This window comes from Quercus robur, chromosome 11 (assembly GCF_932294415.1).
Source record: "Quercus robur chromosome 11, dhQueRobu3.1, whole genome shotgun sequence".
In the NCBI taxonomy this organism is placed as follows: Eukaryota; Viridiplantae; Streptophyta; class Magnoliopsida; order Fagales; family Fagaceae; genus Quercus; species Quercus robur.
Window position 1 is genome coordinate 30165641 of NC_065544.1, and position 27732 is coordinate 30193372.

The 27732-nt window shown below is 37.0% G+C and overlaps 1 protein-coding gene across 2 annotated transcripts in view; it reads left to right on the forward strand.

The window, feature by feature from the left end:
* The window catches only part of LOC126705490 (serine/threonine-protein kinase TOR), an 86934-nt gene that overhangs the window by 32713 nt on the left and 26489 nt on the right, over nucleotides 1-27732 (forward strand). For both annotated transcript variants that reach the window (XM_050404534.1, XM_050404536.1), the window contains exons 20-28: nucleotides 2090-2188; nucleotides 2279-2377; nucleotides 2502-2664; nucleotides 14191-14315; nucleotides 14417-14469; nucleotides 15729-15852; nucleotides 15972-16160; nucleotides 23745-23897; nucleotides 23977-24129. In XM_050404534.1, coding sequence (XP_050260491.1) covers nucleotides 2090-2188; nucleotides 2279-2377; nucleotides 2502-2664; nucleotides 14191-14315; nucleotides 14417-14469; nucleotides 15729-15852; nucleotides 15972-16160; nucleotides 23745-23897; nucleotides 23977-24129 — 1158 coding nt within the window. The remainder of the gene's footprint in view (nucleotides 1-2089; nucleotides 2189-2278; nucleotides 2378-2501; nucleotides 2665-14190; nucleotides 14316-14416; nucleotides 14470-15728; nucleotides 15853-15971; nucleotides 16161-23744; nucleotides 23898-23976; nucleotides 24130-27732) is intronic.

The following is a 27732-nucleotide window of genomic DNA, read 5'->3' on the forward strand; positions in this document are numbered from 1 at the left end:
TGATTTTTCACCTCTGACCCTAGAACCTCTCCCTCATCAACTTCCTGGGTCACCTCCAACTCCTTTTGTTCATTAGGATCCCAGTTGGATAGAGGTGAACGCTCCAATAAGCCACTCTCTTCCTCCCCTTGAAAAAAACCACTAGGATTGACTCCACTGTGTTCCACTATGGCAGAAAAGGTTCATACCCATCCTTTAATAGCTCATCCCCATCCAAGTAGCTCGACGACACTAACACAGCATGAGGATTGCAACATTTTTCTCTATTTTCACCTGATACTTCCGTGGAATTATCTCTCTCCCCAAAACAGAAGCCCATCTCGTTACCTAGACTCAATAGAGGAGAAAACTGATTTTGATTAGCACATTGAGTCTAATGGTGAGAAAAATCAACAGTCTTAGGCCCTATCGGCCTTGCCGTCACCCCCTAAACTCATGTCACCAGACATTGGAATCAGGATCTCGACCCTTATACCCAGATTTGTCACCGCCTTGTTGATGAACCCAGACTTGCAAGCTTGCGTCGCACTCGCCACATCGTCGGGATGATCTCCTTCTATCCTGACAGAAGGTGTGACCACTTGGGCGACAGGAAGAGGGTCTGTGCTGAGGGCAGAGTCACATCGTTCCGGTTTTGGCACCACTGCTATCATTGGCGACTCGGAAACTCCACTCGATCGCAGTCGACTTCCTTTCGAGCTCTCACCCATTACCCATGTACACGGAGCAACGGAACTTACTTGTATCGGGTTAGGCTTGACCAAAATACCCTTACTTTTTGAAGTCACTGGTGCCACGGGTTGGGCTTTATCAAGCCCACTTGTTTTTTTTGTAACATTTGGCCCACCACTTAACTCCTTGGGCCAGCTAAACTCCTTAGCACCTAGACAAGTCACCATACATTGCCCACCCTTAGGCTTACATACTCTCAAAGCCAAAATAGCAGGTGTCAACTTAAAATTAAATGCCCGCGTGGGTCTACCATTTATAAATGAAACATTTACTATAGAATTTTCATGAATCACGTTCTGCCCCAATTTAGTTCCAGTTTTTTCAAAATTCCTGATTTTTTGCTGATCCACGAACAGAAAGATTTTTCCCATTTTGGCCACCATTGGCAGACTGACCGCCTCCACCACTATTATTGGAGGATACTCTGGCCATAGATACTGGTTTTGCACTGGATAAAAAATTCCTTAGCTCTTTCTGGAACAAAGATCAACCAGCATGATTAGAGCTTGCTGGTATCATAATACAACCTCTCCTAGTCCCTCCAAAATATTCTGCAATAACCTCAAAAAGACCAGCTTTATTTGATCTACCACAAAACTCTATCAACTTCCCATTTTCCTTGAGTCTCTTACAGTGTACATCTTTGACCAAGCACCCAGTCTCGTATATTGGCTAGACAGGTAAGGATCCACTCCATGTCCCTACGTCCAACCCAAATAGAACTCTTAACATCCCGGCGTGTCTCATGTATGGCATACGAATTAGACCACCCCCCCCCATCAAGAAAGAAAAAAGTTTTGCATCAATACGAAAAGACCTCTTACTGCCCCCATGGTCAAAGGATTGAGATGTAGGAGGGATATTTTGTGAGGTTTCTATGGTGGGAGTATTTGGTATGGCTAAAGGTGCAGGTACAAGGTTAGACGGTTTAGTCAAAACATGGTTAGGCCCTTGAAGTGGTGGGGATGGAGAAGGCAGGGATGGAGGAGGAGGGGGATAAGGATATGGGAAAAACCCGAACTGTGGAGGAAAGCATAGGGGAGAGGGAGGAGGAATATGTAAGGGTAGCAAGAAAGGAAAAAAAGATGGTGATGATTGAGGGATAGGGTGAGGGAGGGGTGGAGGAGGGGGGTGGGGAGGAGGAGGCATCAGGCAATCATCAGAGTAGGTGATACGGGGTTTTGGAATGGGTTTTCATTGTGCCTAAACCTCATAGTAATATTGGGAGGGTCAGCTGGTGCATGTTAAACATTTTTTTAAAATTATTCCTGAATTTTACATGTAGTAAATTTTGGCTGACAGAGTTAATGCGTTTTTTTACGCCTGATCTAATTGTTCTTTGTACCCTTACATGTAGGTTTTGCCTGATCTCTTTCATACTGTTCGTACATGTGAAGATGCTCTAAAGGACTTTGTAACATGGAAGCTTGGAACTTTGGTGTCTATTGTGCGTCAGGTATATTTTGATTTCATGCGATAGTGCTCACATATTATGATTTTGAGGTTTTTCTGGTTGTCACGTTTGGAATTTGATGAACCTGTGCAGCATATTCGAAAATATCTGCAAGATTTGCTGTCTTTAATTTCAGAATTATGGTCGTCCTTCAGTTTTCCAGCTACTAGCCGTCCTACACTTGGCTATCCAGTAAGTTTGTTATTTCTGGATAGAATCAGCTGCATGTGAAATTGTTACCTTGATTATACTTTCTTGTTTTTATTTTATTTATGGCTATTACTGTTTTCATACATATAAAGAAGTCTTTGATCAGGTTCTGCACCTAGTGGAACAGCTTTGCTTGGCCCTCAATGATGAATTTAGAATGCATCTCCATTTCATTCTTCCGGGTTGTATCCAAGTTCTAAGTGATGCAGAACGGTTTAATGACTACACCTATGTTCCTGATATCCTCCATACACTTGAAATATTTGGCGGTTAGTGCTATTCATTTTTGAATGTCATGTGCATTGTTATTTGAGATATTATTACCAAAAAGTGGCTATGTAATGCACGGGCAAAAGTAAGAGAGCTTGTAAGATGAACAAGAAACTTATGGCATATGTACTAAATATATTGAATTACAGTTAAAATGGTTAACAAACTGAAAACAGGGCCAATACGGACAACAAATTTGTCAATTTAACTTGTGTTGATTCAATGAACTTAGTGTTGGTTTGGATAGCACTTAAACGTGCTGCGTCTGTGTTTTCTCTTTTTTTTTTTTTTTTTTCAGCCGCAACTGTTGACCCGGTCTTTTGTGAACAGTGCACTTATGCACTGTTCACGGGTCCTGCAAACTCCACTTTTTATCAACTTTTTAATTAAAAATGGGTCCCACGGTACTATTTACACATTTAAAAATTATTTTGCTTCAGTGTTTTCAGTTTTCAGTTTCAGTAAAATAAGTTCTATCCAAACAGACCCTTAGTAATTCAGTTCGTGTCTGTACTTTGTGTCATATAACCTAGGTGGCTTTTTTTTTTTTTTTTGTATGGACATGAGCGATCCTTACTTTGGACAATCTTATGCTAAGGAGGGGTCACCCTTTGGCAAATCATTGTTGCATGTGCCGGTGCAGTGGGGAGTCTGTGGATCATCTCCTTCACTGTCACGTAGCGTATTCTTTATGGGTTTTTATGCTTTAGGCTTTCGGTATTCAGTGGGTCTTGCTTGGCTCTGTGGTGGAAGTATTATTTTGTTGGAGTCATTGGCTTGGGAAGTATAATTCAGATATCTGGAATTTAATTCCAGGTTGTTTGATATGGACTATTTGGATGGAATGAAATTGTCCTTCCTTTGAAAATTTTGAGAAGTCTTTGGTTGAGTTAAAAGGCCTGTGTCAGCGTAGCCTTTTTGATTGGTCTCGGTGCTGGGGTTTTATAGATTGTTCTTCTCTTCCCTTAGTTTAGTTTCCTGTTTGCTGTTCTATCTGTTTTCTGTTTGTGATTTGCTGCTGTTCATTTTTTTTTTGATAAGTAAGAAAGATATATTATAAAAGCTACCTCATGAAAACACAAGGCAGAACAGAAATTACAGAGAAGGAAACAAACAAAAAGAGAGGAGAAGAATAAAAAGAAAACAAACGGAGACAACACAAAGCAAATTAATTACAGAGAAGAGAACTAAGGAACATAGGGATAGAATCACTAGAGGTGAGTCCCCAAGCCCTAGACCAATCAAAAAGAGAACCACTAAAGTAAGCGAGCAGCTGGTCATCAGACTTGTCCCTATCCTCAAAAGTACGCCAATTACGCTCCCTCCAAATACACCACATTAGGCACAACGGAGCTAGATTCCAAACGCCAGAAGAATGCTTTCCAAACCAACTCCACCAACCTAAAAGCATATCTGCAACAGATCTTGGCAAAACCCAAGAAATCCCAAAGGATCTAAAAACCATGCTCCACAACAAATAAGCTTTGTCACAATGGAGAAGCAAATGATTCACCGACTCCCCATTACAACGGCACAAGATGCACCAATCTAAAAACCATGCTGCTGTTCATTCTCATGAACATTTTGTATGTTTTTTTTTTTTTTTTTTTTTTTTAATATTTAATTCATCAATAATAGTACTCATATTACCTATAGAAAAAAAAAAGGTTAGGGAATTCCCTATTAGCAACATGCTACATAGGTGCTAAGGTATGGTAAAAAATGGGCAAGAGTTCCCACACTTTTATGAAAGGGTGTGGGTAACGAATTTAGTCCAAGATAATAGGATTCATATAGGCATCTAGAATATAGGGTCTTTAACTAGGAAACTAATGGGAATAGTAGATACAATGATTTGGAGGAGCATAAACACTTTGTGACATAGGATCTTTAAGAATTCAGCACTACAATATAGATTTCTTGATGAGTTCTTGAATAAGGATTGATGTTTTAGAAAAGATTGAATTTGTTTGGGGTTGGAATTGGGGATAGAATAGAATACATGATAAATAAAAAACTAGGCAATCACAGCCAGGTTTTCCTAAGCAATCACACTTAAGCAGGAGAAGGCAATTGCACCCTCAAAGCTTGAAATAAGCTGCTGGAATTTTATTAGAATCATCTCACCATGAATATTATTGACTACAATAAAGCCTTTATATAGGCTATTGTCAAATGCTTTCCATAGAAGGACTAGGACTCTAAATAACATATTACTAGAACGACTAGGATTACTAATAACAAACAAAAAAGGACTCAAAACAGAAAATAAGATTCAAGGGTCTTTGGTACAGCCAAGGCCCCTTCCAAATTTCTGGAAACTACTGAATTGCCCTTATTCTAGTAGAACTTAATTAAAAGTGATCCAGCAGCTAATGAACAACAGAATAAGACTCGATTTAACTTTATTATGACCAAGCAAGGTCCGAGAGAGCTCTCCATGATCCGAAACATCCCAAATTAATGCTTGAGCATTGTCTCTACATCTAAAACATCATCAGGAGAGAGCGTAACCTTTCAACATGGGGTGGTGCTAGATATCCGTTTCTTTCTTTGCTTATTTGTTTTTCTTTTTGTGCTTCTATGTATGTATATAGACTGTGTACCTTGGTAGCACTTTTAAGATTTTCAATGAAATTATGTACATAATACATATAGAAAAAGAGTGGTGGTAATAGATATATGTATTAGAAGATGGAAAAGAAGAGGTATTACACAAAGAAACCCAAGGATCAGGTGATGGGTTTTGAAGGATAAGAAACAAGATGTGTTTAAAGATAAAATGATCAAAGAAGGCAATTGGAACTTGGACAGATGTTGATAAGATGTGGAATGAAATGATGTGTTTAGAGATAAAATGATCATAGAAGGCAATTGGAATTTAGATGGAGATGTTGATAAGATGTGGAATTAAATGATTAATTGTATTAAAAAAGTGGCTAAAGACATTTTTGGAGAATCTACACAATGTGGGCAACCGACTAAGGAGACTTGTTGGTGGAATAAGGAGATTCAAGCAGCAATTAGATTGAAGAGAGAGCTATAGAAGCCTACCTAGAGAGGGATGCTTCTTGGAGGAAAGTAGTGGAGTGTAAGTACAGTATTGTTTGGGGTGGATGGTGTTCAAAAGAGGACAGAGGTGGATATGGAATCTGTTTATGGAAGTATATTCATTCGGGATGGAATTATTTTGCCAGGTTTGTGTCATTTTCAGTTGGAAAAGGAACCAATGTTTGTTTTTGGCTAGATTGGTTGTGTGGGGATGGGGTTCTAAAGGATGCATTCCCAACTCTATTTAGCTTTGCTTATGATAAGGGGGCTACTATGGTGGACTAATTGAGTTGGAAAGATGGTTCCATGATTTGGGATGTTACTTTATGGAACTTCTATACTCAATAAAGATCAAGAGGGACGTGGAATATTTTGTATCAGTGGCAGACTAAGGGTTGTTTATTGGAAGTTAAGTCTTTTTACAGAGTTCTTACCAATGAAGGTGTCAAGTCTTTTCTATGGAATAGCATTTGGATGGTCAAAGTTCCACTCAAGGTTGCCTTTTTTAATTGGACTGCTGCTTCGGTTGGGTAGGATTCTCACTATTGATAATCTTTGCTGTAATAAAGGTTGTGTGATTAAGTGGTGTTACATGTGTAAGAAGGCTGGGAAGACTGTTGGTCATTTGTTTCTTTATTGTGATTATGCTACTGAGATGTGGTTCCTTATTTTCTGTCTCTTTATCTTTGGCTGTGTTACCTACCAATTTCTCCTTTACTTTGCTTGCATTAATTGATTGTTGTTCTTTTTCTTGATGTTGTTACTTTCTTTGTATATTTATTGTGTATTAAGGGGCTCTTTTTTATTAATAAAATTTTATTTATTCATAATAAAAACTCATTAAAGCTTTTCATTACTTACCCCCCAAAAAAAGGGACGTATAGACAATGCTGTTTATGACAATTAGTCAATTATAAGGTGGCAAAGAGGGAAGCAAAAAAGGTTGTACAAGAGGGTAAATGGAAGGCGTATAATAAATTATATAGCAAGTTGGAGGAGGGAGAAAAGATTATTTATAAACTTGCTAAGACAAGGGAAATTAAAACAAGAGACTTGAATAATGCCCATTTTGAGGACTTGGAGAAAGCAGGAGACTTGAATAATGCCCATTTTGGCGGGAAGAGGAATAACCGGCATTTTGAGGACTTGGAGAAAACAGTTTTAGATTTCAAACTTTTCTTCTTCAGGACTCTTCTGGATAAGGATGACAATTTTATCCCGCTCTGCTTAACTTGCCCCTTTCCACTTCACCCCGCATGAGTTTTCCTCGCCCTGCAAAGTTGGTGGGGCGGGGATGGGGCAAGATTTCAGCCTTGCACCATGGGGCAAGGCGGAGATGGGTTTAGACTTTTTAGACCGACACCGCCCTGCCTCGCCCCACATTGTTAAGGGTTATAATTGTAAATTTTTCATACCCAATAACCCTACTATTAACAAACATATCAATATTAGCTTATTTTATTCTACCCAATGTGGTTCTTTGCCTTTATTTTGTTATGTGTTATACTATGAGATTTTTTTTTTTGTGATTGTATTGTTAAACACTTGGATATATTATTCAATTTTTTCTAAAAATTGATTTGATTTTATGGGATAAATTTAATTGTAATTTCAAGTATATTTTTATTAATGAAATAGGTTTCATTAAAAAAATTGTACTAGTTATAGGGCAAATTAACAAAAAAGTAGAGTTTTACGGGGTGGAGCGAGGCTTCGCGGGGCCCCAAGAGGCGGGGATGGGGTGAGAAAGTTTTCCCCGTCATACAGGGCGGGGCGGGGATAGGGCAAGACAAAATCATGCGGGACGGGGACGAAGACCCTATCCATCGGCCCCACCCTGCCCCATTGCCATCCCTACTTCTGGATTGGGTTGCAGTGTTAGGATGTCATTCTTTCACTTCAGCTCATGATTTATTTTTTGTTCATGGATTTTTGGACTTTTGTACTTTATGCTCTTGATTTGTACTTGGTCCTGATGTATACCTTTTTGTATACTCCAGTTGCACTTTTCTTCTTTTAATAATATATTTTTATTACTTATCAAAAAAAAAAAAAAATGCCCATTGCTTTAAAGATGAAGATCAAAGAATGTTAGTCAAAGAGGAGTAAATTAAAGAGAGATGGAAAGGTTATTGTGATAAACTTTTTAATTGAAATGATACAAAAGAATGGAGTGAATTGAGTAACCCGATAGAGGATAGAAACAATATATCTATTCAAAGGATTAGAATGATCGTATCTGTTCAAAGGATTAGAATGATCGTGGTAAAAGACGCATTAAGGAGGATGAGAAATGGATATGCTGTGGACCAGATGTGGAAGTGCTTTGATGATGTGGGAGCATGTTGGTTGACAAACCTTTTTAATAAGATCTTAAGTGTTTACAAAATGCCTAGTGATTGGAGGAGAAGTACTATAATACCCATTTACAAGAACAAGAGGGATATTCAAAACCGTACAAATTACCGTGGAATTGAACTTATGAGTAACACCATGAAACTTTAAGAGAGTGATTGAACATAGGTTAAGACATGAAAAAAAATATATATATCAATGAATAAATTTGGTTTTATGCTGGGACAATTTACCATGGAAGCTATTTTCTTGCTTAGACATCTAATGGAAAAATATAGAGAGTCCTGTAAAGAGCTTTATATGGTTTTTTATTTGTTTTTTGATAGATAACAAAAAATTTTATTAATAAAAAAATAGCCAACCCGAGTACATTAGGGATGTACTGTGGGGGAAATCAAGAACCAAAATTACGATGATCAAGCAAAATGGGAAAAACAAGAACAATGCGACAAATTTATACTCCAATCAAGGAGAGTATGTAAGAAAAAAGACTCAATCTCTAGCAATGACCATTCGCATCCCTCAAAGCAACTAGCATTCCTTTCGCTCCAAATACACCACATCAAACAATGCGGCATAAGTCTCCAAAAATCTATATTGCGATGTTGCTTGAATTTACCTTGTTAAGACTCAAAACAACTTGATTACCTCAAAGAGGCATAACCCATTGAAGTCCAAACAAACACAAGGACCACATCTCAAAAGCTATAGGGCAATGAAGAAGAAGATGATCCACCGACTCCCCACACCTTTTACACATGTAACACCAATCAAGAGCGATAATATGCCTTTTGTGAAGGTTATCAATTGTAAGAATCTTACCTAAAGAAGCTAACCGTGAAAAGAAAGCCACCCTTGGAGGAACCTTTGATTGCCACATCAACCTCCAAAGAAAAGTATAGAGAGATTGGCAGTTCCTTTCCATTCTTCCTATACCTGGGAAGGTTGCTAAGGGGGAGAGGGTACTTTTAATAAGGAGGAGAGGGTACTTTTAATAAGAGTAACCTTGTCCCCCTTAGATAAATATAGCCTCTTCCAACTTGCTAATCTTCGCCCCATCTTTTCTAAAATAGGATTCTAGATTGACAGTTTCTTGAATTTAGTGCCCAAAGGAGGTCCCAATATTTCAAAGGAAGTGAAGAGTGCCTACAACCCAACAGCCCCACCAACACATCCAAATTATGTACCTCTCCAACTGGAACCAACTCTGATTTCTCCAAATTAATTCTTAAACCTAATACTTCCTTAAGTCTAGTCAGAATCACCTTCAAAGTAGCTAATTGATTAGGGCCAGCATTGTAAAAAATAAGAGTGTCATCTGCAAATAAAAGATGAGACACCATCAACGAAGTACTGGGTGAAGAACCTACAGAGAAGCCTGAAAACTGCCCCACAAATGCATCCACATCCAACGTACAGTTCAAAGCCTCCATAACAACATCAAAGAGCAACGGAGAGAGAGGATCCCTTGCCTAATCCCCCTAGTGTTTCCAAAAAAATCCAAAGAACTCCCATTAATCAAAATGGAAAATTTAACCGTAGAAATGTAACACATAATCCATTTTCTTCACTTATTTGAAAACTCACATCATTGCGACATATACGTATGAAAACCCCAACTCACATGGTCATATGCCTTCTCCACATCCAACTTACACAACACCCTCAGAATCCCTGTCTTCAATCTACTATCAATGCATTCAAAAGCAATTAAAACGGAATCCAAAATTTGTCGACCTTTCACAAATGCAGTTTGTGAATCTGAAATAAGTCCATATGCCACTTTTCGAAACCGATTAGCCAACACCTTTGAAATAATCTTATAAATCTCATCAACTAAACTAATTGGCCGGAAATCCTTGATCTCCACAGCATCAACATTTTCAGGAATAAGGGCAAGAAATGAAGCATTAAGACTCTTTTCGAACATAGCTTGAGTATGAAAATTCTGAAAAACTTCCATAATCTCATTCTTTACAACACTCCAACAAGATTGGAAGAAAGCCATGAAAAAACCATCCGAATTAGGAGCCTTATCACCTTTGAAGCCGTTAATCACCCCAAATACCTCATCTCATCAAAAGGCCTATCTATCTAACCAGCAAGCATCTTCCCAAATGGTGTTCTTTTTTGTGAGCTAAATTTTAGAAGATACAGTGAAGATTGGGAATTGGAATCCTTTTATAGTTTAATGTCTAGAATTTATGGAGCTTCTTTGAGAGGAGTTGGGGACGATAAGATGTGTTGGAAACTTGCTATGGGAAGAGGTTTTGCTGTTCGTTCTTATTATCAAGTTTTGACAAAAAGTTTCGATCAGTCTTTCCCTTGGAAGACTATTTGGAAGTCTAAGGTCCCTTCTAGGGTTGCTTTTTTTGTTTGGTCTGTAGCTTTGGGGTATATTCTGACTATTGATAGTCTTAGGAAACGGAAGATTTTGATTTTGGATTGGTGTTGTATGTGTAAAAGAAATGGGGAATCAATAGACTACTTCCTTATCCATTGCCCTATTGCTTTTGATTTGTAGTCTATGGTGTTTACTTTCTTTGGCATTCACTGGGTTATTTCAAAAACAGTTGTGAAGCTGTTGGCTTGTGTGCAAGGAAAGTTTAGGGGGCATCGGAATGCTGCTATTTGGATGGCTGTGCCCCATTTTTGATGTGGTGCATTTGGCGGGAGTGGAATAACCGATATTTTGAGGATTTAGAGAGATCAGTTTCAGATCTTAAACTCTTCTTCCTTAAAACTCTTCTGGATTGGGTTGCAGTGTTAGGCTTTTGTTCTTTTTCTTTAGTCCATAGTTTCATGGACTTTTGTACTTTATGCACTTGATTTGTTTTTTTTCCTTGATGGATACTTCTTGTATACTTAGGTGACACCCTTCTTCTTTTAATATATTTTTATTACCTATATTTATAAAAAAAAAATATATTTTTATTACTTATAAAAAAAAAAAACCAACAAGCATCTTCCTCAGAGATTCTAGAGAATTCCACATCATCTAAAACAGGTCTGTGAAATACAGTTTCAGAATAAAGCTACCTATAGAAACGAGAAATACATTCTACTATGGCCTAGAGAAATAATAGGATAGGTCCCTTGGTGTTAGGAGCTTTCCTTGTTGCTGATAATGGCATGAAAAAGAATGGTGCTTGGGCGGCACTAGGCCGCCCAAGCACATGGCTTTATGTCTCCTCAACACATTGATGGTTTCTCATGTTAAGGGGGACATTCTCGGTCCCCCAACCTGAGTTGGATCAATGAACAGTGTATAGGGGCAGCACGTGGAGGCGCCTTGCTCCATATGATGCCCTAAGGCCATGGCAAAATAGGGCCATGGTGGGTAGAGTTAGTTTCAAGATGGGTGATAGTAGGAGGTATCGACCCTTGAGTGGTGGTGCATGGCATTGGTGGCTTAGTGGCTGGTTGCTTGTGTGTGGGCTTGGTGGCTTCTGTGCAAGGTAGGGCTATGCATGTGCTGATGTGTAGTGGCAGTTACCAAGCAGTTTCTGGTTTTCTAGATCTTTAGGTCTGCTGTGTAGGGGCTGAAAACGTGGAGAATGAACTAAGACAGTATCAGTTGATGGTGTCTTAAGTCAGACTCAAGTGGTAGATTGTCCAAGACCCAGACAGTTACTTGGCAGTAATTGCCATAGCAGTTATTTTTGTGTATATGACCCTTATGCTGTTGGGGGTGTCAATAGCAGGGTGTACTTTGCCTTAGAGAGAATTTTGTGTATTTCTCTAGGCTTGTAAGGGTTTTCTTTGTACTTGAGATTAAGTAATAAAGGTTAAGTAATAAAGGTTGGGGGTGGTTCCCTGTAAACATAGTGTGTGCTGTGTGAGTGATTGTCCCTAACAAATTTGTTCTAAGTGTGTTCCTGCATTGTGTGTGGTGTTGGCCGAGATTAAGTCAGGGACTTAGGGCTATCACAGGAAGAAAATTTGAGTGAAAAATTGACCTTGTGACACTTGGAGAGGTTATGCGGTGGGTTTGCAAAAGGAAGTTATTCTAAGGTATATTATATTGATTGAGGATATGTATGATAGAGTTGTCACTAGTGTGAGAACAAGAGGAGGCATCACAAGTGAGTTTCTTATTATTATAGGTTTGCATCAAGGATTAACATTAAGTCCGTATCCTTCTGTATTAGTGATGGATGAGCTCACTTAATTGATTAAAGAGGTAGTCCCTTGGTGTATGCTTTTTATAGATGTTATAGTTTTAGTGGATGAAACTAGAGGTGGAGTTAATGCTAAGTTAAAAATTTGGTTAGACACTAGAATTTGAAGGCTTTTAATTAAGTAGGACTAAATCAGAGTACATGGAATTTGAAACAAAGATGAATAAATGGTAAGATTTGATGGTCAATATCATGGATGAATAATTCATAAAGATGAAGAGATTGAAGAGGGCTGGATGGATGAAGTGGAGAAGTGCATTAAGAGTGTTTTTTGATCATAAAATACCTATTGAGTTAAAGGAAAAAAATTTACAAGATTTCTATAAGACCAGCTATGCTCTATCGTACTGGAATGTTGGGATGTTAAGAAGTAAAATATTCATAAAATGAGTGTAGCTTGAAAGAGATTTTTAAGATGGTTAAGAGGACATACATAGAAGATAGGATTCAAATGAAACTTTTTTTGAGATCTTTGTTTGAAAATTGTACTATGATTGGGGGGAAATGAGTAGAAATGGCAAAATAGGTCAGAATTTTTTGACGCAACCCGTTTGACCCGCAACCTGATTGACCCGTTTAAAAATGACCCATTTTGACCTGCGACCCGATTGACCAGACCCGACCCGCCTGTTTTGCCACGTCTACCAACGTTGAGTAGATTGAGATTGAGGTGTAATTCTTATAAAATATTTACATATTCTTCTTTACTTAATATGTTATGTACTCCATTATAGTTTGTTATTCTTTACTTGTCACCTTCATTTTCTCTTCTTACTTTAAACAGATCAAAAATTATACCAAGATTAGTTTCTAGAAAGCTGGAAAAAGAGTTGCACCAAATTTGGGTATTAAGTCAAGTGTTTAGTGGTAATTGGTAACAATATCACCAGTGAGAATCTAATCATAGTTAAGGAACTCATAAACAATTAATAGATTCCATCTATTTCAAAAAAAAAAAAAAAAAAAAAAAAAAAAAAAACTTGTTTGAAAAATATGGGTCAACTCAACCTGACTTGGCCCATGACCCACAACCCGATTGACCCGTTTAAAAATGACATGTTTTGACCTGTGACCCGTTTGACCCGCAAACCTGATTGACCCACCTCGACCCGTCCCGCCCGTTTTGCCACGTCTAGAAATGAGTATCCGTTTGTAATTCTTTAAGGGCACTTGTGTTTGAGCGTATTTTCTTTCTAATAAATTATTTTCTCACTTATCAAAAACATAGTCAATTTGCTAAAAGCTGAGGATGTCACTTATTGATGAAAAGATGAGAGAGAGTCACTTGATATGGTTTGGTTATGTTTAGAGTAGAGCGATTAATATGCTATGAATGAATTGTTTTTTTTTTTCTTTTTTGGTTGATAAGTAATATGCTTTGAATGACTAATATGCTGGTGAGAAAGAGTGACTTGGTTCAAGTTGGGGGAATGAAAAACAATAGAGGAAGACAAAAAATAACATTAGTAGAAGTTGTAAAAAAGGACATGCCAATTAGGAAAGTAACATAGAGTATGATTTTGGATAGTATAGAATAATGGAAAAGAATATATGTTGCCGAACTCGACTAATCCGTTGAGGATTCATAACCAACCCCAACGAATTTGCCACTAAGGCTTGGTTGTTGCTGTTCAATGACCTTAATAAGTTGCAGGATTTCACTGAACTCTTACTTAGTAAGTCAAGTAAGAGTTCTAACTATCATGAAAATTATAGAATTACTGTCTATGCAGTTTAAAACCAACGATGAATGTGGTACTCAAGTTTGTAGATACCTTGCAGAAAAAAAATGCTATCTCAGGCTTTTAACCTCAGTGCCTGGGAGCATTGGTTCAGTCTCTGTCTTCCATTTTACGTTACATTATAGTGAGAATTATGGAACTGCTTTTTGGATGTTGAAATATTTAAAGAACTTCCAGTTTCTGGTTTGCAATGTAGGGACGTTGGATGAACATATGCATCTTCTTCTTCCTGCACTTATTCGCTTGTTTAAAGTAGATGCTTCTGTTGATATAAGAGCTGCTGCTATAAAAACATTGACAAGATTGATACCTCGTGTGCAGGTTGGTTACATTTGGTTATATACCTCTAGCTATTTTGTTTATTGTATTTCCAAATTTTTTGTTGATTATTTTATCAATAATGTTTTATTTTCTATCATCAGGTTACCGGTCACATATCTTCTCTTGTGCATCACTTGAAGCTGATTTTAGATGGGTCAGTGCCTCTTAATTTCAAATTATAAAAAAGACTGGAAGCATCCTTTTTTTTTTTTTTTTTTTTTTTTTCTCCCAGTTTGAGAGCTAAATGATTCTACAAAATATGTGAAGGGGTCAGATCCTAAGATCACGTGGTTTATATAACCACCATCAGAATCAAATCAAACAAAAAAGGCGTTCTTGCAAACCTATAAGTTGAATTTTTTAGAGATACTTATTTTTAATAACTAGGTGCAAACTATGTATATGGAAAATCAATTAATTCTAGAAAAAGGAGCAAAAACAACATCACAGAGAGTGTGACATGGTTCCTTTTTGTTTTCTTCTGGCAATTGGTTTTACTTGATTTGCATTAATTTTTAATAAGCGCTAGAATTATGATGCCCTTTCCTCAATATGAGGACTTTGTTGAATCACTACAGGCATGTCATACATGTTAATTCCAACCTTATTTGTGCATGCCTGTGTGATTTGTTTTTTCTTTGCACTTTTTTGTCTTTTGTGTAAGAATGAATCACCATCAGTTAAGGTTATTTTATTTTTATAATGTTTCAATTATTGATTCTTTAAGGGCTGGAAATTATATATATATATATATATATATTTTTTTTTTTCATATTGTTTCAATTATAGGAAATATTTTTATCAAAAAAAGAAAAGAAAAGCTCACGAATGGAAATTAATATAATTGAAGTCACAGACATGAAATTTTAAATGGAGTTAAAATTGTTAACGATTTCCACCATTCATACATGTGACTATTAAGTCCTTTTTTCTTTTATTTCTCTTTTTGATAATGTTTCAATTATTGATTCTTTTTCAAAGGCAGCATTTTGTAGAAAGCTTCTCTACTTCATTTGCAGCCAGTACAGGTCTCAGCATGCTTCTATCTGGTCTGATGTTGTGATCAATTTTTCTTTCTTTTCAACCTTTCAATACTGAAATTTCATCATTCTGCATGGTTAGAATTGGAGATAGTACTTTGATAATGCTCTAGGCTTTGAGTGTTTTCCTCTCTTTGGTGATTCTATTATCACTGAATCTTTGGCATCATTTGCCTTTGAACTTTCTGGACGTGTGGTTTTAAGTTAATGTAGGTTGCTAAATAATTCTCTACTAACTGCATCTCTGACTTAACTTCAAGGTAATCTGGCATCTTTACCATGATGTGTTTCTTTTTTGGTAAAAGTAAAACTAACATTTGTCTTTTGTTACCTCAAGTATGATGCTTCAATTTTGTAAGCTGTTTATTTACAGGAAGAATGATGAGCTCCGGAAGAATGCTGTGGATGCTCTTTGTTGTCTGGCTCATGCCCTTGGGGAGGACTTCACCATTTTCATTCCATCGATACATAAACTTTTGTTGAAACATCGCTTGCGGGTGTTGTTTCTCTTCCTAATTTGCAAATATTTTTTTTTTATATAAATATCTTAATTTTATATCTGATCCACATCTTTTGCGTTTGGAGAGTTAAACTACATTTATTTATTTTCCATCAGCATAAGGAATTTGAGGAAATTGAAGGGCGCTTACAAAGACGTGAACCGTTGATCTTGGGGAGTATGGCAGTCTCCCAAAGATTAAGTCGACGACTTCCGGTAGAGATTATTAGTGACCCATTAGAAAATAAGGAGATTGACCCTTATGAGGATGGGTCTGATGTTCAGAAACATCTCAGAGGCCATCAGGTATGTCTCTTCTTTGCATAATCATCAAAAGATACATATTTTTTTTTTTTTTAATACACACTTTGTAATGTATGTTACTGCTGTGGTGTACATCACTGTTGTCAAAATATCTTGCAAGCCAGGCAGTGGCCATGGAAAAAGACTAGGTGCTAACTAAGTTCTTAATTAAATGTAAATATAGAAATTACTAATACAAGATCATTTGAAAGATCTGGAACTATTTGTGGAAATAATTCATTTATTTGTTCATTAATAAAACTTCATTACTTATGGGAAAAAAAAAATTTTGGAAATAATTTCTCTCTTTTAGTTTCAATTTCTGAAAATAAGAAAACCTATTGCTTGGATTTCTTATTGTTGGAAAGCTTGTATGAGTAGTAACATTGTGTTATATATGTACTCTTTTAGTGTCCATGATGAGGTGTAACCAAAAGCTGTCATTTTCAGAATAATCCTTATCCTTTGTAACTAACTCTCCTATATAAGTGGAATGTAGAGGCTGAAGGATGGAATAATTCTAAGCTCCTAACATGGTATTAGAGTAGGACTGAACTTTTTCTTATCTCTGGTTCAATTGTCTTTGCCTTTCTCCTCATTTTGTTTTTCTTTTCCTTTGTTCTTCCAATTTCCTTTTTCTTTTCATGCTTTGGGTTGCCTTGTTGATTGTCTTGGTTTGAATAATGTTGGGAGGTTTAAGAAGACATTAGAGGGCTGTTTTCTTCAACACCATTATTATCTTTTAGGTCAGGTAGTGGAATAACAGAGCTGTGAGCATGGCTTCTGTGTTTGTTGCATAGGGTGTTGTTTATGGAAGGTTTACACTGTCTAAAGGTGGTTTTTGGTAGATTGGTGGAGGTTCATGGCAGTTCCAGGTGGTTTTTGGTAGCTCTCAATATGTCTGGCACTAGTATGGTGGTTTATGATGAGATTTGTTGAAGGAATGTGTATTTTGGTTGTCATTGACCTGTGCTCGTGCTGGCATGGTAGTGGATAGTAGTTTCTTAACATTGCCAGTGTTATGGCTCATTGGAGTTCTCTGTTTGGTTCATGATATTTGCTATTCCTTTTCTGGACAAGGATAGCCTCAGCTGGTTTAACATTTGACCTCTGTTATAATCACAGTTTCAGCCTCTGATTTGTTTTGGTAAACCTGAGCTTTTTGGGCCCAGATCCAGCCCAGTTTCAAGTTGGTCCAATTCTGACCCTGTAAATGTTTAACCCAACACCTGACCTGACAGATATGATCCGATTCAACATGATTTTGATCTGGTCAACCTGAACTCTTGGATCAGTCTGATTTATTGGGTTTCTAGTCAGTTCACATCAGGATTTTTCTGGTTCAGCCAGTTTTCTACTGGTATAGATTGTACGTTGGCCAGTTAAGAGGTATTTTGGTCAGTACAGGACGTTTTCTGGTTAGTTCAGTACAATTTTTGCTGATACAGACCAAGTGTTGGGTGGTTAGGGGTGTTTCAGCTCGTACAAAAAACTTTTCAGCCAGTTTTGTGTAATTCTCAGTCTATGTCAAATGGTTTAGCCCATTCTATGGTATTTTGAGGTTGTTTTTTGACTTTTATCGACTTAGTTGCTTGAATTTTTGAATTTTCTATTTAGTAGTCTGCATAATGAGTAATGACTACTAGACTTGAGCTGATTTTGTAACATTTTACTCTCCATGCCATCCATAAAGTTCAATGATAAGAACTACATTTATTGGGTGAATTAGGACAGATTTTTTTTAAGAGGCAATGGCTTATTTGATCACCTGTTATATTACAAACCATCATCATCTACATCTACAAGTGATTCATCTAGCTCAAATGGCTCCAGCAGCTTAACTACCTCTGCTGCCTCTGTAAGTCTTTGGGATCGGAAGGATAATGTGATCATGTCTTGAACGCTATGTGGTATTGAACCTAACATTTGGGTTACTTAGATGCACCTTCGATCTGCGAAGGTTATCTAGGAGAATTTGCAACACATTATCTCTGGGTCTGAGAGTGTTTCTTGTATGGTGTATGCAAGCAATTGAGAAGCAGTATCATGACTGATACCTTGCATATGGAGCAACATCAGGATATGGAGGCGGTTTGTTTTCTCAGTGGTTTGAAGTCAGAGTGTAAGGTGTTCCATGCGTAGTTCTTGTGTAGTTTTGATCTTTCCTTTCTTCATGAAATTTATTCCCGACTCTCGTGCTTTGCTATTTCTGACATGAACACCCACTCTGGTGAATTCTTTGCACTAATTGCCTCTTGTAGTCGTTTTGGCGGATCACAAGGGGGTCGTAATAGTTGGGGTGGCTGTAGTGTGCATGGTGGCTGTGATTACAGAGGAGGTGGACTTTAGGTATATTTTGTTCTCTTTTTTCATCTAGAGTTGTTGGTAAGGTTTCCAACCCATCTGAGCTAGTACATTTGAATTTGAATGTATAGGTTAACATTTTCATGTTGTGTCAATTGGTTTTAGTACTTTGTTGCATTTGTTGATGTTTTTAACGAACAACCATTATGAATTAATGTCAATTTTCCAGATTTTCCACAGAAATCAAACCCAATTTGGCTAGAAAATCTGAGTATTTTGATCTCGCAATGAGTGGTCTTTCCAAATCTTCTTTGTTGAGATTCTTTAGATTTATGTAGTTTTGTATAACTCCTTGTTTCCCATTGTACACTCCGTGTACCTGGGTAACTGCTTTCTTTGTTGTAACCCTTTTTTATTTTCAATGAAGTTTTTATTTACGGATAATAAAAAAATCAATGTATCTGACATCTTTTGCTTCTTTCATATCTTTCTGACAAAGGTATTGTACACCAGACCACTTGTCCTCACACCCCACAGCAAAATGGTGTTGCTGATCACAAAAATAGACACCTCCTTGATGTTGTTTAAGCTTGCATATATATTCCTAGAGTGATGCACTTTTTACTGCTTGCTACATCATCTGGTCCTAATTCTCTTGAGGAATATTAATTTGAGTTGTGTATCCCTTTTTTGACTCCAAAGCCATTACCTTACTCACATATTCTTGTACTTATCCTGAGCCATTGCTTCCAAAGGTTCATCTCCGTTTCAAGTATATACTAGACGTATATGTCCAATAGCTCCATTGCCTCCTCCATCCTTATAGTCTGCTGATTTGCCATTTACTCTTGAGTCAAGCACTTCCCATTGCTTTCTAGAAGGGTACATGTTCCCGTGTTACCAAGCATCCAATTAATAACTTCGTTTCTGATTAGTCGTCTATATATTTTTTTCTTGTTTTATTTCCACACTTTCAAGTATTTATGTTATGATCTTAGTGTCCCATATGGAATTTATGTATCTTTAACCACATGTATGTAAGCTCTTGGGCACCATTCCCTTGCAAGCCAGTTTTCAAGGGTGAGTTTTATCCATGGGTTCGTGTATCTTTGGTATTAAAGCCAGCCACCATATCGAGTAATTGGATATAGCTCACTGAGTATGGGATCAAATGAGTTGCGGCTTTGTGGTTAGATCTTGAAGGGGCAACCTAGAGGCTAGATTAAAATAACTGATAGATGAGTGGAGCAGCCAAAAAGAGAAAGGGCTATCATGGGTCAGTGTCGATAGAGTGAGCTGTTGTGGATGTCGGCTGCAAAACATGGTGGTATGTTATGATCCTAATGTCCTACATGGATTAAGTGTAAGCTTAACCATGCGTATATAAGTTCTTGGACACCCTCCCCTTACAAGCCAGTTTTCAAGGGTGAGTTCTACTCATGGTTTTAAAAACCGGACCGGACTGGCTGGTCCAACTGGTTCAATCGGGAACCGGCCTTCAATCCGGTCCGGTTATAGCAAAAAACCGGAAATAGCTTTAAAACCGGTAAACAGTGCAAATCGGCCGGTTCAACCTGAGAATTAGAAACCGGAAAGGTCGAACTGGTTTTGCAATATTGCTGAAACAGATCTGCAATGGAGCTTTTTTTTCAGTAAAAATCTTCTTTTTTCTTAGATCTGCTGATGGTGAGGACAGATTTTTGCAATAAAGTCTTTTTTCTTAAGATTGGCTATGCTTGAGAGAGAGAAAATGACTAAATGTTCATGCTTGGCGTTGAAATTAGCATCTTGGAGTGGTATCTACAGATCTTCAGTGAGGAAGAGAGGAACCGCTGATGATATTGTAGAGATAAGCAATAGATCTAAGTTCTAACTGAGAGAGAGAGAGAGAGAGAGAGAGAGAGAGATATATATAGATTTTGTGGAGGACAGAAGACTGGAAAAATAGTGTTTTGATGGTAAGTAAAGTGGGGAGTGTATGCAGTGGAGTGCTAGCTTTATAAGGTGTATACTGTGTATTAGAGGAGAAAAAAAAAAAAAAAAAATTAAAGAAAGAGTAAATGTGTGGCTAGGAGGGTTGGAGTGGGAAAGTGGATTTATAAAGGAGTAATAAGTCAGTGACTAGTCAAGTCATCTGACTTTGGGTTTTTTTTTTTTTTTTTTTTTTAATTTAAATTTTCTTGAATAAATAGATAGTAAAAGTTATACTATTGTTTGTACAATCTAAAAGTGAAGCTTAAATGCTAAATAGTTTATTCTTTGTGAACTATTACTGACAAGAATAGAAAGGTGGTATGGAAAAAAACACTTTTTATTTTTATTTTTTTATATTTTCTTAATATAAAATATTAAAATTTAAAATTTAAAAAAAAATTATTTTAATATTTTAATTAAATTATTTATGATGTCACCGGTTCGACCGGGGTCCGACCAGAAAACCGATAATTAGCTCCTTTTCCGGTTCTTTCTCCGTACCGGTTTTTAAAACCTTGGTTCTCCTCATGGGTTTGTATCATTTGGTATTAGAGTAAGGGGAGGGTGCCCAAAAGTTTATATACATATGTTTAAGTTTACACTTAATCCATGTGAGACACTAGGATCATCACAATTTCCCTCCTTAAAACGGTACAAGAAGTATTATCTGACTTGAGTTGTAGATCCCCTTGCAAGGGGAGAGTGCCCAAGAGCTTATATACGCATGGTTAATTTTACACTTAATTCATGTGGGACACTAGGATTATAACAATTTTCCTCTTTAAGTGTCCGTTTGGCATAATTAATTTTATTTGCTACTATTTATGGGTCTTATTGCACATTTTGGTACTATTCATGGGTTTTACTATACTATTTTAGCTAACTTTTACATTTATCTACAGTACTTTCAGCAAAAAGTTTTTAGTTTTAGCAAAATAAGCGAAATCCAAATAGACCCTAAAACTATACAATATCCCTCTTTAAAACTATACAAGAAGTACTATCTTACTTGGGTTGTAGACATGTTTATGAGTTGGAAATGACCACCTTATATTAGAATGAGACTTGGGATCTTGTTTCTTAACCTCCTGTCACATTGATTTTAAATAGGATTATATTGTTGTCCTAGACCTCCTTGAGGCCCAATCAGTTGTGAAGGGCTACACCCAGATTTATGGTATTGACTATGATGAAGTATTCTCTCTTGTGACCAAGATCTCTTAATTTGGAGTCTTGATATCCCTTTTTGCCAAGATCTCTTATATATGGGTCTTGCATGGCCTCTATATTAGTTGGATGTCAAGATTGCATCTCTTCATGGTGACCTGTGACCTCCTTTTGGAAGTATACGTGGAGCTAAAGAAAGTGTTCTATGGCCTTAAGCAGTCATCGAGAGCTTGGATTGGGAATTTTTTTGGGGTTTTCATGGGTTTTGTTCTCCATTGTTCTCAGGCAAATTATTCAATTTTCCACTACTCGATGTTGGATATATACTAGTTGTTTATATGGATGATATTGTAACTACTGGAGATGATTTTGAAGCAATAACTAGATTGAAACAATTCTTGCAACAAACATTTCCACAATGAAGATCTTGGCAAAATCTAATACTTCATGGGAATTGAAGTTGCACATTCTAAGCAAGGTAACAATTTATCTCAGAGGAAATTTGTACTTGATATCCCTGAGGAGTTGTTGGGCTCTTGCCATATAGATACTCCTATGCATCCAAATAATGTCTTGAGAGATGAAGGAGACATGGCTAGATCGTCATGTCTAGATATAGCATTTGCGGTTAGTGGCAATTAATTTTTAGAAATCTAGAGACTCTCACATTTGAATGTTGCTATTCAGATCGTCTGATACTTGAAGAGAGCCTTGGATGGAGGCTTATTTTTCATGAATGGTCATCTTAGGTTAGAGGCCTTTTGTGTAGAGTGGTTTTGATCATCTTCAGATAGGAGGTCCACCACAGGGTGTTGCTCCTTTTTGGGTGGAAATCTTGTAATGTTGAAAAATAAGAAGCAAAATGAAGTTTCTTAGTCAAGTGTTGAAGCAGCATTCAAGGTGATGGCATGTATTTCCATGAGCTAACTCAGACACAACACTTCCTTCAAAAGTTAGGGTTCTCAGTTCCTGCCTTATCCCACTATTGTGTGATAATCAAACTGCTCTACACATTGCTTCCAATCCTGTGTTCCATGAAAGGATCAAGCACATTGAAGTAAATTTCCATTTTATGCTAGACAAGAGACTAAGCGGAGAAATCACTACACCACTTGAGAAGCCTAAAGACTAACTCGCTAATAGCTTTATGAAGTCATTATGTAGGAGTAGATTACAATTTATTTGTTCCAAACTAGGCTGATATGACATGTGCTCTTAACTTGAGGGGGAGTGTTAGAGAGCTAATATTGTATAAGTGGTATTATTGTGTTATATATATTGTACTCTTCTTGAAGAGTCTGAAATATTGTAGTGGTTAGGTGTCCTTGATGTGGTGTTTCCACCAGCTGTCATTTTTTCAGAATATTTCTTATCCGTTTGTAACCAACTCCGTCATAAAAGTAAAATGTAGAGGTTGAAGACTGGAATAATTCAAACCTCCTCAATCTGAATACTTTTAATTTTAATCTTCTTCTTTTTTGCTTAATATGTATATGCACTTTAATACTCAATGAATCTGACTTTGTACTCAAATTATTTGAAGTTACGGGAACTTACTTTGTTAGAATTGTTAAAATTTGTTGATGTACTTAATTTGTTAGAATTGTTAAAATTTATAGACGTACTTCAATTTTTCTTTCCGTCAAATGCAAACTACTGGTCCTGATGCAATTGCAAATAATCACAAACAACACACCCCCCCCCCCCCCTTTTCCCTTTTTATTGGTAAGTTACACACGCCAGTGGGCCTTCGACCCAAGATCCCACCTTCCATCTTAATTTTACAAAAAGAGGAGGTGCAATTTGAGTTAGATCTCATTGACAATTCCTTTTCTATTTTTTTTTAAGGGAAGTAAGCTTGAAACACATTTATTATTAGAATTTTCTGGTATTTTACAGTGCTCTAGTTCTGCTTTCTACTGTGACTAGCATATTTGTTTGATGTGGTTCTATTACAATATGATTGCTGTTATGTATTTGTTCCACCATTATAATTCTATCAATTCAATTCCTGGAGTCTCTTCACTGATGCATGTATTGCAGTTACATAGATCTAGTCATATCTGTTTGCCTTTGCTTGCATATTCTTTTCTTTTACATTATGGGGGTTAAAAGGATCTGAGTTGTATGAGTTTTGTCCAGGTCAATGCTGGCCGATTGCTCGCCGCTGGGGAGGCTTCTCAGCGTAGTACCAAGGAAGATTGGGCAGAATGGATGAGGCACTTTAGTATTGAACTTCTGAAGGAATCTCCTTCTCCTGCCTTACGAACCTGTGCTAGGCTTGCACAGTTGCAGGTATTGCTAGCAGTATTCATTTGTACCTTACATTTTCCTTCGGAGTTTGGATACAGATTTTGATCCTTGGCTTTTGTAGCCTTTCATTGGGCGTGAGTTGTTTGCAGCTGGTTTTGTTAGCAGTTGGGCACAGCTAAATGAGACTACTCAAAAGCAGTTAGTTCGCAGCTTAGAGATGGCCTTTTCATCTCCAAACATTCCTCCTGAAATCTTGGGAACACTTCTGAACTTGGTATATCTTTTTTGTTTTTATTTCAGCATATGGATCTTTTTTGTTATTGATCTAAGATAGAATGGGACGATGATTTTTGTTTCTTAGTACACTATTCCTTCTGAACAACATTGCTTAGGTTGTGATAGAGCAGCTGGGAAGTTGGTGAGTAATGGGTGGGAAGGGTGATGGTGTTGTCAGGGGAGTGGTGATTTATATATTAGGTGATGCTTTTGGTATGACAGGAATGAAAGAGTATTCTGCTAATGAATTAGATTCTAAGTTTTAAAATATCCATGAAGTCTATTAAGGAATTACAAGATACCCTCCCAATCAAAGTAAAATATTTAAATAACGAGAAAAAAAAAAGGACTTGATCTCAATAGTAGATTTCCCTGCCCTTTCAAAAGTACAACTGTTCCTTTCTCTCAAATTGTGCATGTAACTCAATTAGGTGTTGCATTCCAAATAAGGCTATGAATATATCAACCTTACAGCCCTCTCCAACAAGCATATACGTCCATTACCTTCCTTGCAATCATCTAATGTAACCCCAAACATAGAGAACACAAGGAACCAAATCTCATAAATATTTGCACAATGTAGCCAGAGGTGATGCACAGACTGACAACTACACTTATACATGCAACACCAGTTAACTGCTAACCACTGTAATATTCCTTTTGATAAGTGTGATACCTCCAATTGTGCGGATTTGATTTGATTTTTTGAGTGGGGGTGTGCTGAGTCCCACATCGGGTATTTACTAGGTGGATCTTGGGTTTTTAAGTGATTATGAGGAGCCCCCATTGAAATTTGACTAGTCTTTTGGGATAAATACGCAAATGTGGCTAGTGCTTTCCTCAGGTTGTTACAAATGGTATTAGAACAAACTTGATAATGCCATGTCGCTTGAGGGTGCCACAACACAACGTGGGCCCCTACGATGATGGAAATTTAAGCGGGAGAGATAGTGATATCCCAAATTGTGCAGATTTGAAATTTATGAGTGGGTGTTATGGACGTGTACTGAATCCCATATCCATTTACCTATCAAAGGGCTTGATTAAAAGTGGTCAACTCCTTCATTTCCATTCTACTGGATTTTATAGGGGAGCACATCATGTTACACTCAACCAAATGGAATTTAAATTCTCCATCTTCCGCACCCCCCAAAAAATTCCTTTTGTTAATTTCCCTGATATTTTATCTATGCATGTAGGAATAATAAACAACAAAAGGAAATAGGCTGGAAGGCTTGATAATGTACCCTTAGGTAAGGCCAGGCCCCCCTTCTACAAATATAGAACTTTCCACCCAGAAAACCTTTTCTCTATCCTTTCTCAAAACCTTGTTCCAAACTGAAGCAGTTTTTTGTATAAAGATTTGAATGGCATACGCTAATAGTTCATAGGTAAAGAGCCCACCTTATAACACAGTAAAGTGACCAGTTCTTCTACATCTTTGATGGCCTAATTGGAACCAGATTACTCTTACTAAAGTTGATTTTTAGCCCTGTAATCGTCTCGAAACAAAATAGCACACACCAAATATACAAAATATTATCTGCAGAGGCATCACAAAACAAAATGGTGTCTTCAACGAGCAGAAGATGTGAAACTATTAATTCTTCTCTAGTTCTTCATCTATTTTAAATCCATCTTGGAAACCATCCTCCATAGCTAGCAAACAACATGCAAGTCAATACTTATATAACTAGGACAAGCAATAGTGGGGATAACAGGTTTCCTTGTCTCAACTCTCTAGAACTATCAAAGAAATTCATATGGATTAGTATGGAAAATCTCACAGATGAGATGCAAAAAGCTATTCACTTCCTCCATTTCTCTTAAAAACCAAACCAATCCAACAAGTAGGGAATAGAATATGATTATATGCCTTTTCTATATCCACAAATGCATTTTGGTACTTTGACCCCAACACTATTTTCAACATATTGGCTAGTACTTTGGCCAAAAAATTTTAAATTTGCCAACCAGACTAATAGAACGAGAATCTCTTATTCCTCTAGCACTCCTTTCTTTAGCACTGAAGTTATAAAAGAAGCATTTAGGGATTCTAAAAACAACGAGGGTAAGATTCCACTATGAGTGGTTTTTTAGTATGGTTGTTTGGAAAAGTTCTAATGTGTAAGAGGAGTAAGGAAACTATAGATCATGTGCTTCTTAATTGTGATGTTGCTTAAGAGTTGTGGGTTATGGTATTTTGTCTCTTTGGGTTTTAGTGCATCTTTCCTAGATGTGTGGTTGATCTATTAGCTTGTTAGGAAGGCCAATTTGGTCAGCATCAGGATGTAGTGATTTCTTCTGTTTATTATTTTGCGAATTTGGAGGAAAGGAACGCTTATAGCTTTGAAGGGTGTGGGATGACCCTTTTGGAAGTTGAGCATTTATTTTTAAGATCATTGTCTGAGTGGATGACTGTTACCACAGTTTTTTTTTTTTTGGATAAATAATGAAAATTTATTGATACCAAAAACAGTTACCCAGGTATACGGGATGTAAACAAATGGGTGCAGTACAATCAATCACGCAGTTACAATGATCAATCAAATCACAAACTGAATATAAAGAAAAACAACCCACAATAGACATTCAATCCAATGATTTTTTTTATTTTTTTATAGGTAACAAAAAAATTTATTAAGAAAAAAATAGCCAACCTGAGTACATTGGAGTTGTACTGTGGGGGCGAAAATCAAGAGCCAAAAATTACAATGATCAAGTAAAATAGGAAGGGAAAAACAAGAAAAATGCTACAAAGCCACACTCCAAACAAGGAAAGTATGTAAGAAAAAGACTTATTCTCTAGCAAGGACCGCTCACAACCCTCAAAACATCTAGCATTTCTTTCACTCCAGATACACCAGATTAAGCACTGCGGCACAACCCTCAATCCGACAAAGTTTTAAAAAGAATAGTTTAATGTTTGGCAAATTTTGTTGAACATCCTCGAAGTTCAGGCTTTGGGCAGTCCGCTCCCTCCAAATATACCACATAAAATAGTGAGGAACAACTTTCCATCCAATTCCATTTCTATGATGATTAAATCACTGTTGCCAAGAAGCGAGTATGGGTCCGTTTGGATACAACTTTTGCTGAAAACTGAAAATATTGTAGTAAAATAATTTTTAAATGTGTGAAAAATTACTGTTCACTCTTTTTTTTTACTGTTCATATGCCTTAGTGCACTGTTCATGTCCCATGAACAATGCACCAGGCGCTGATCTTTAAAAAAAAAAAAAAAAAAAAAAGCGCAAACATGCAAACATGGACACAGAAACGTGGATCCAAACTCCACCTATATCTACAACTGTCTTTGGCATGACCCTGTACACTCCAAACAAACTAAACACCATAGACCAAAATCCTGTAGCAATAGAACAATGAAGTAATAAGTGATCCACCGTGTCCCCATTACATTTGCACATATGACACTAATCCAAAACCCAAATACTCTTATGCAATTTGTCAATAGTTAAAAATTTCCCCAATGTTACCATGTAAGAAAAGAAAGCTACTCTTGGTAGGATTTTTGACTTCCAAATACTCTTCCATGGGGAAGATATATCGTTAGGAAGGGTCAAAGCATGGTAATATACCC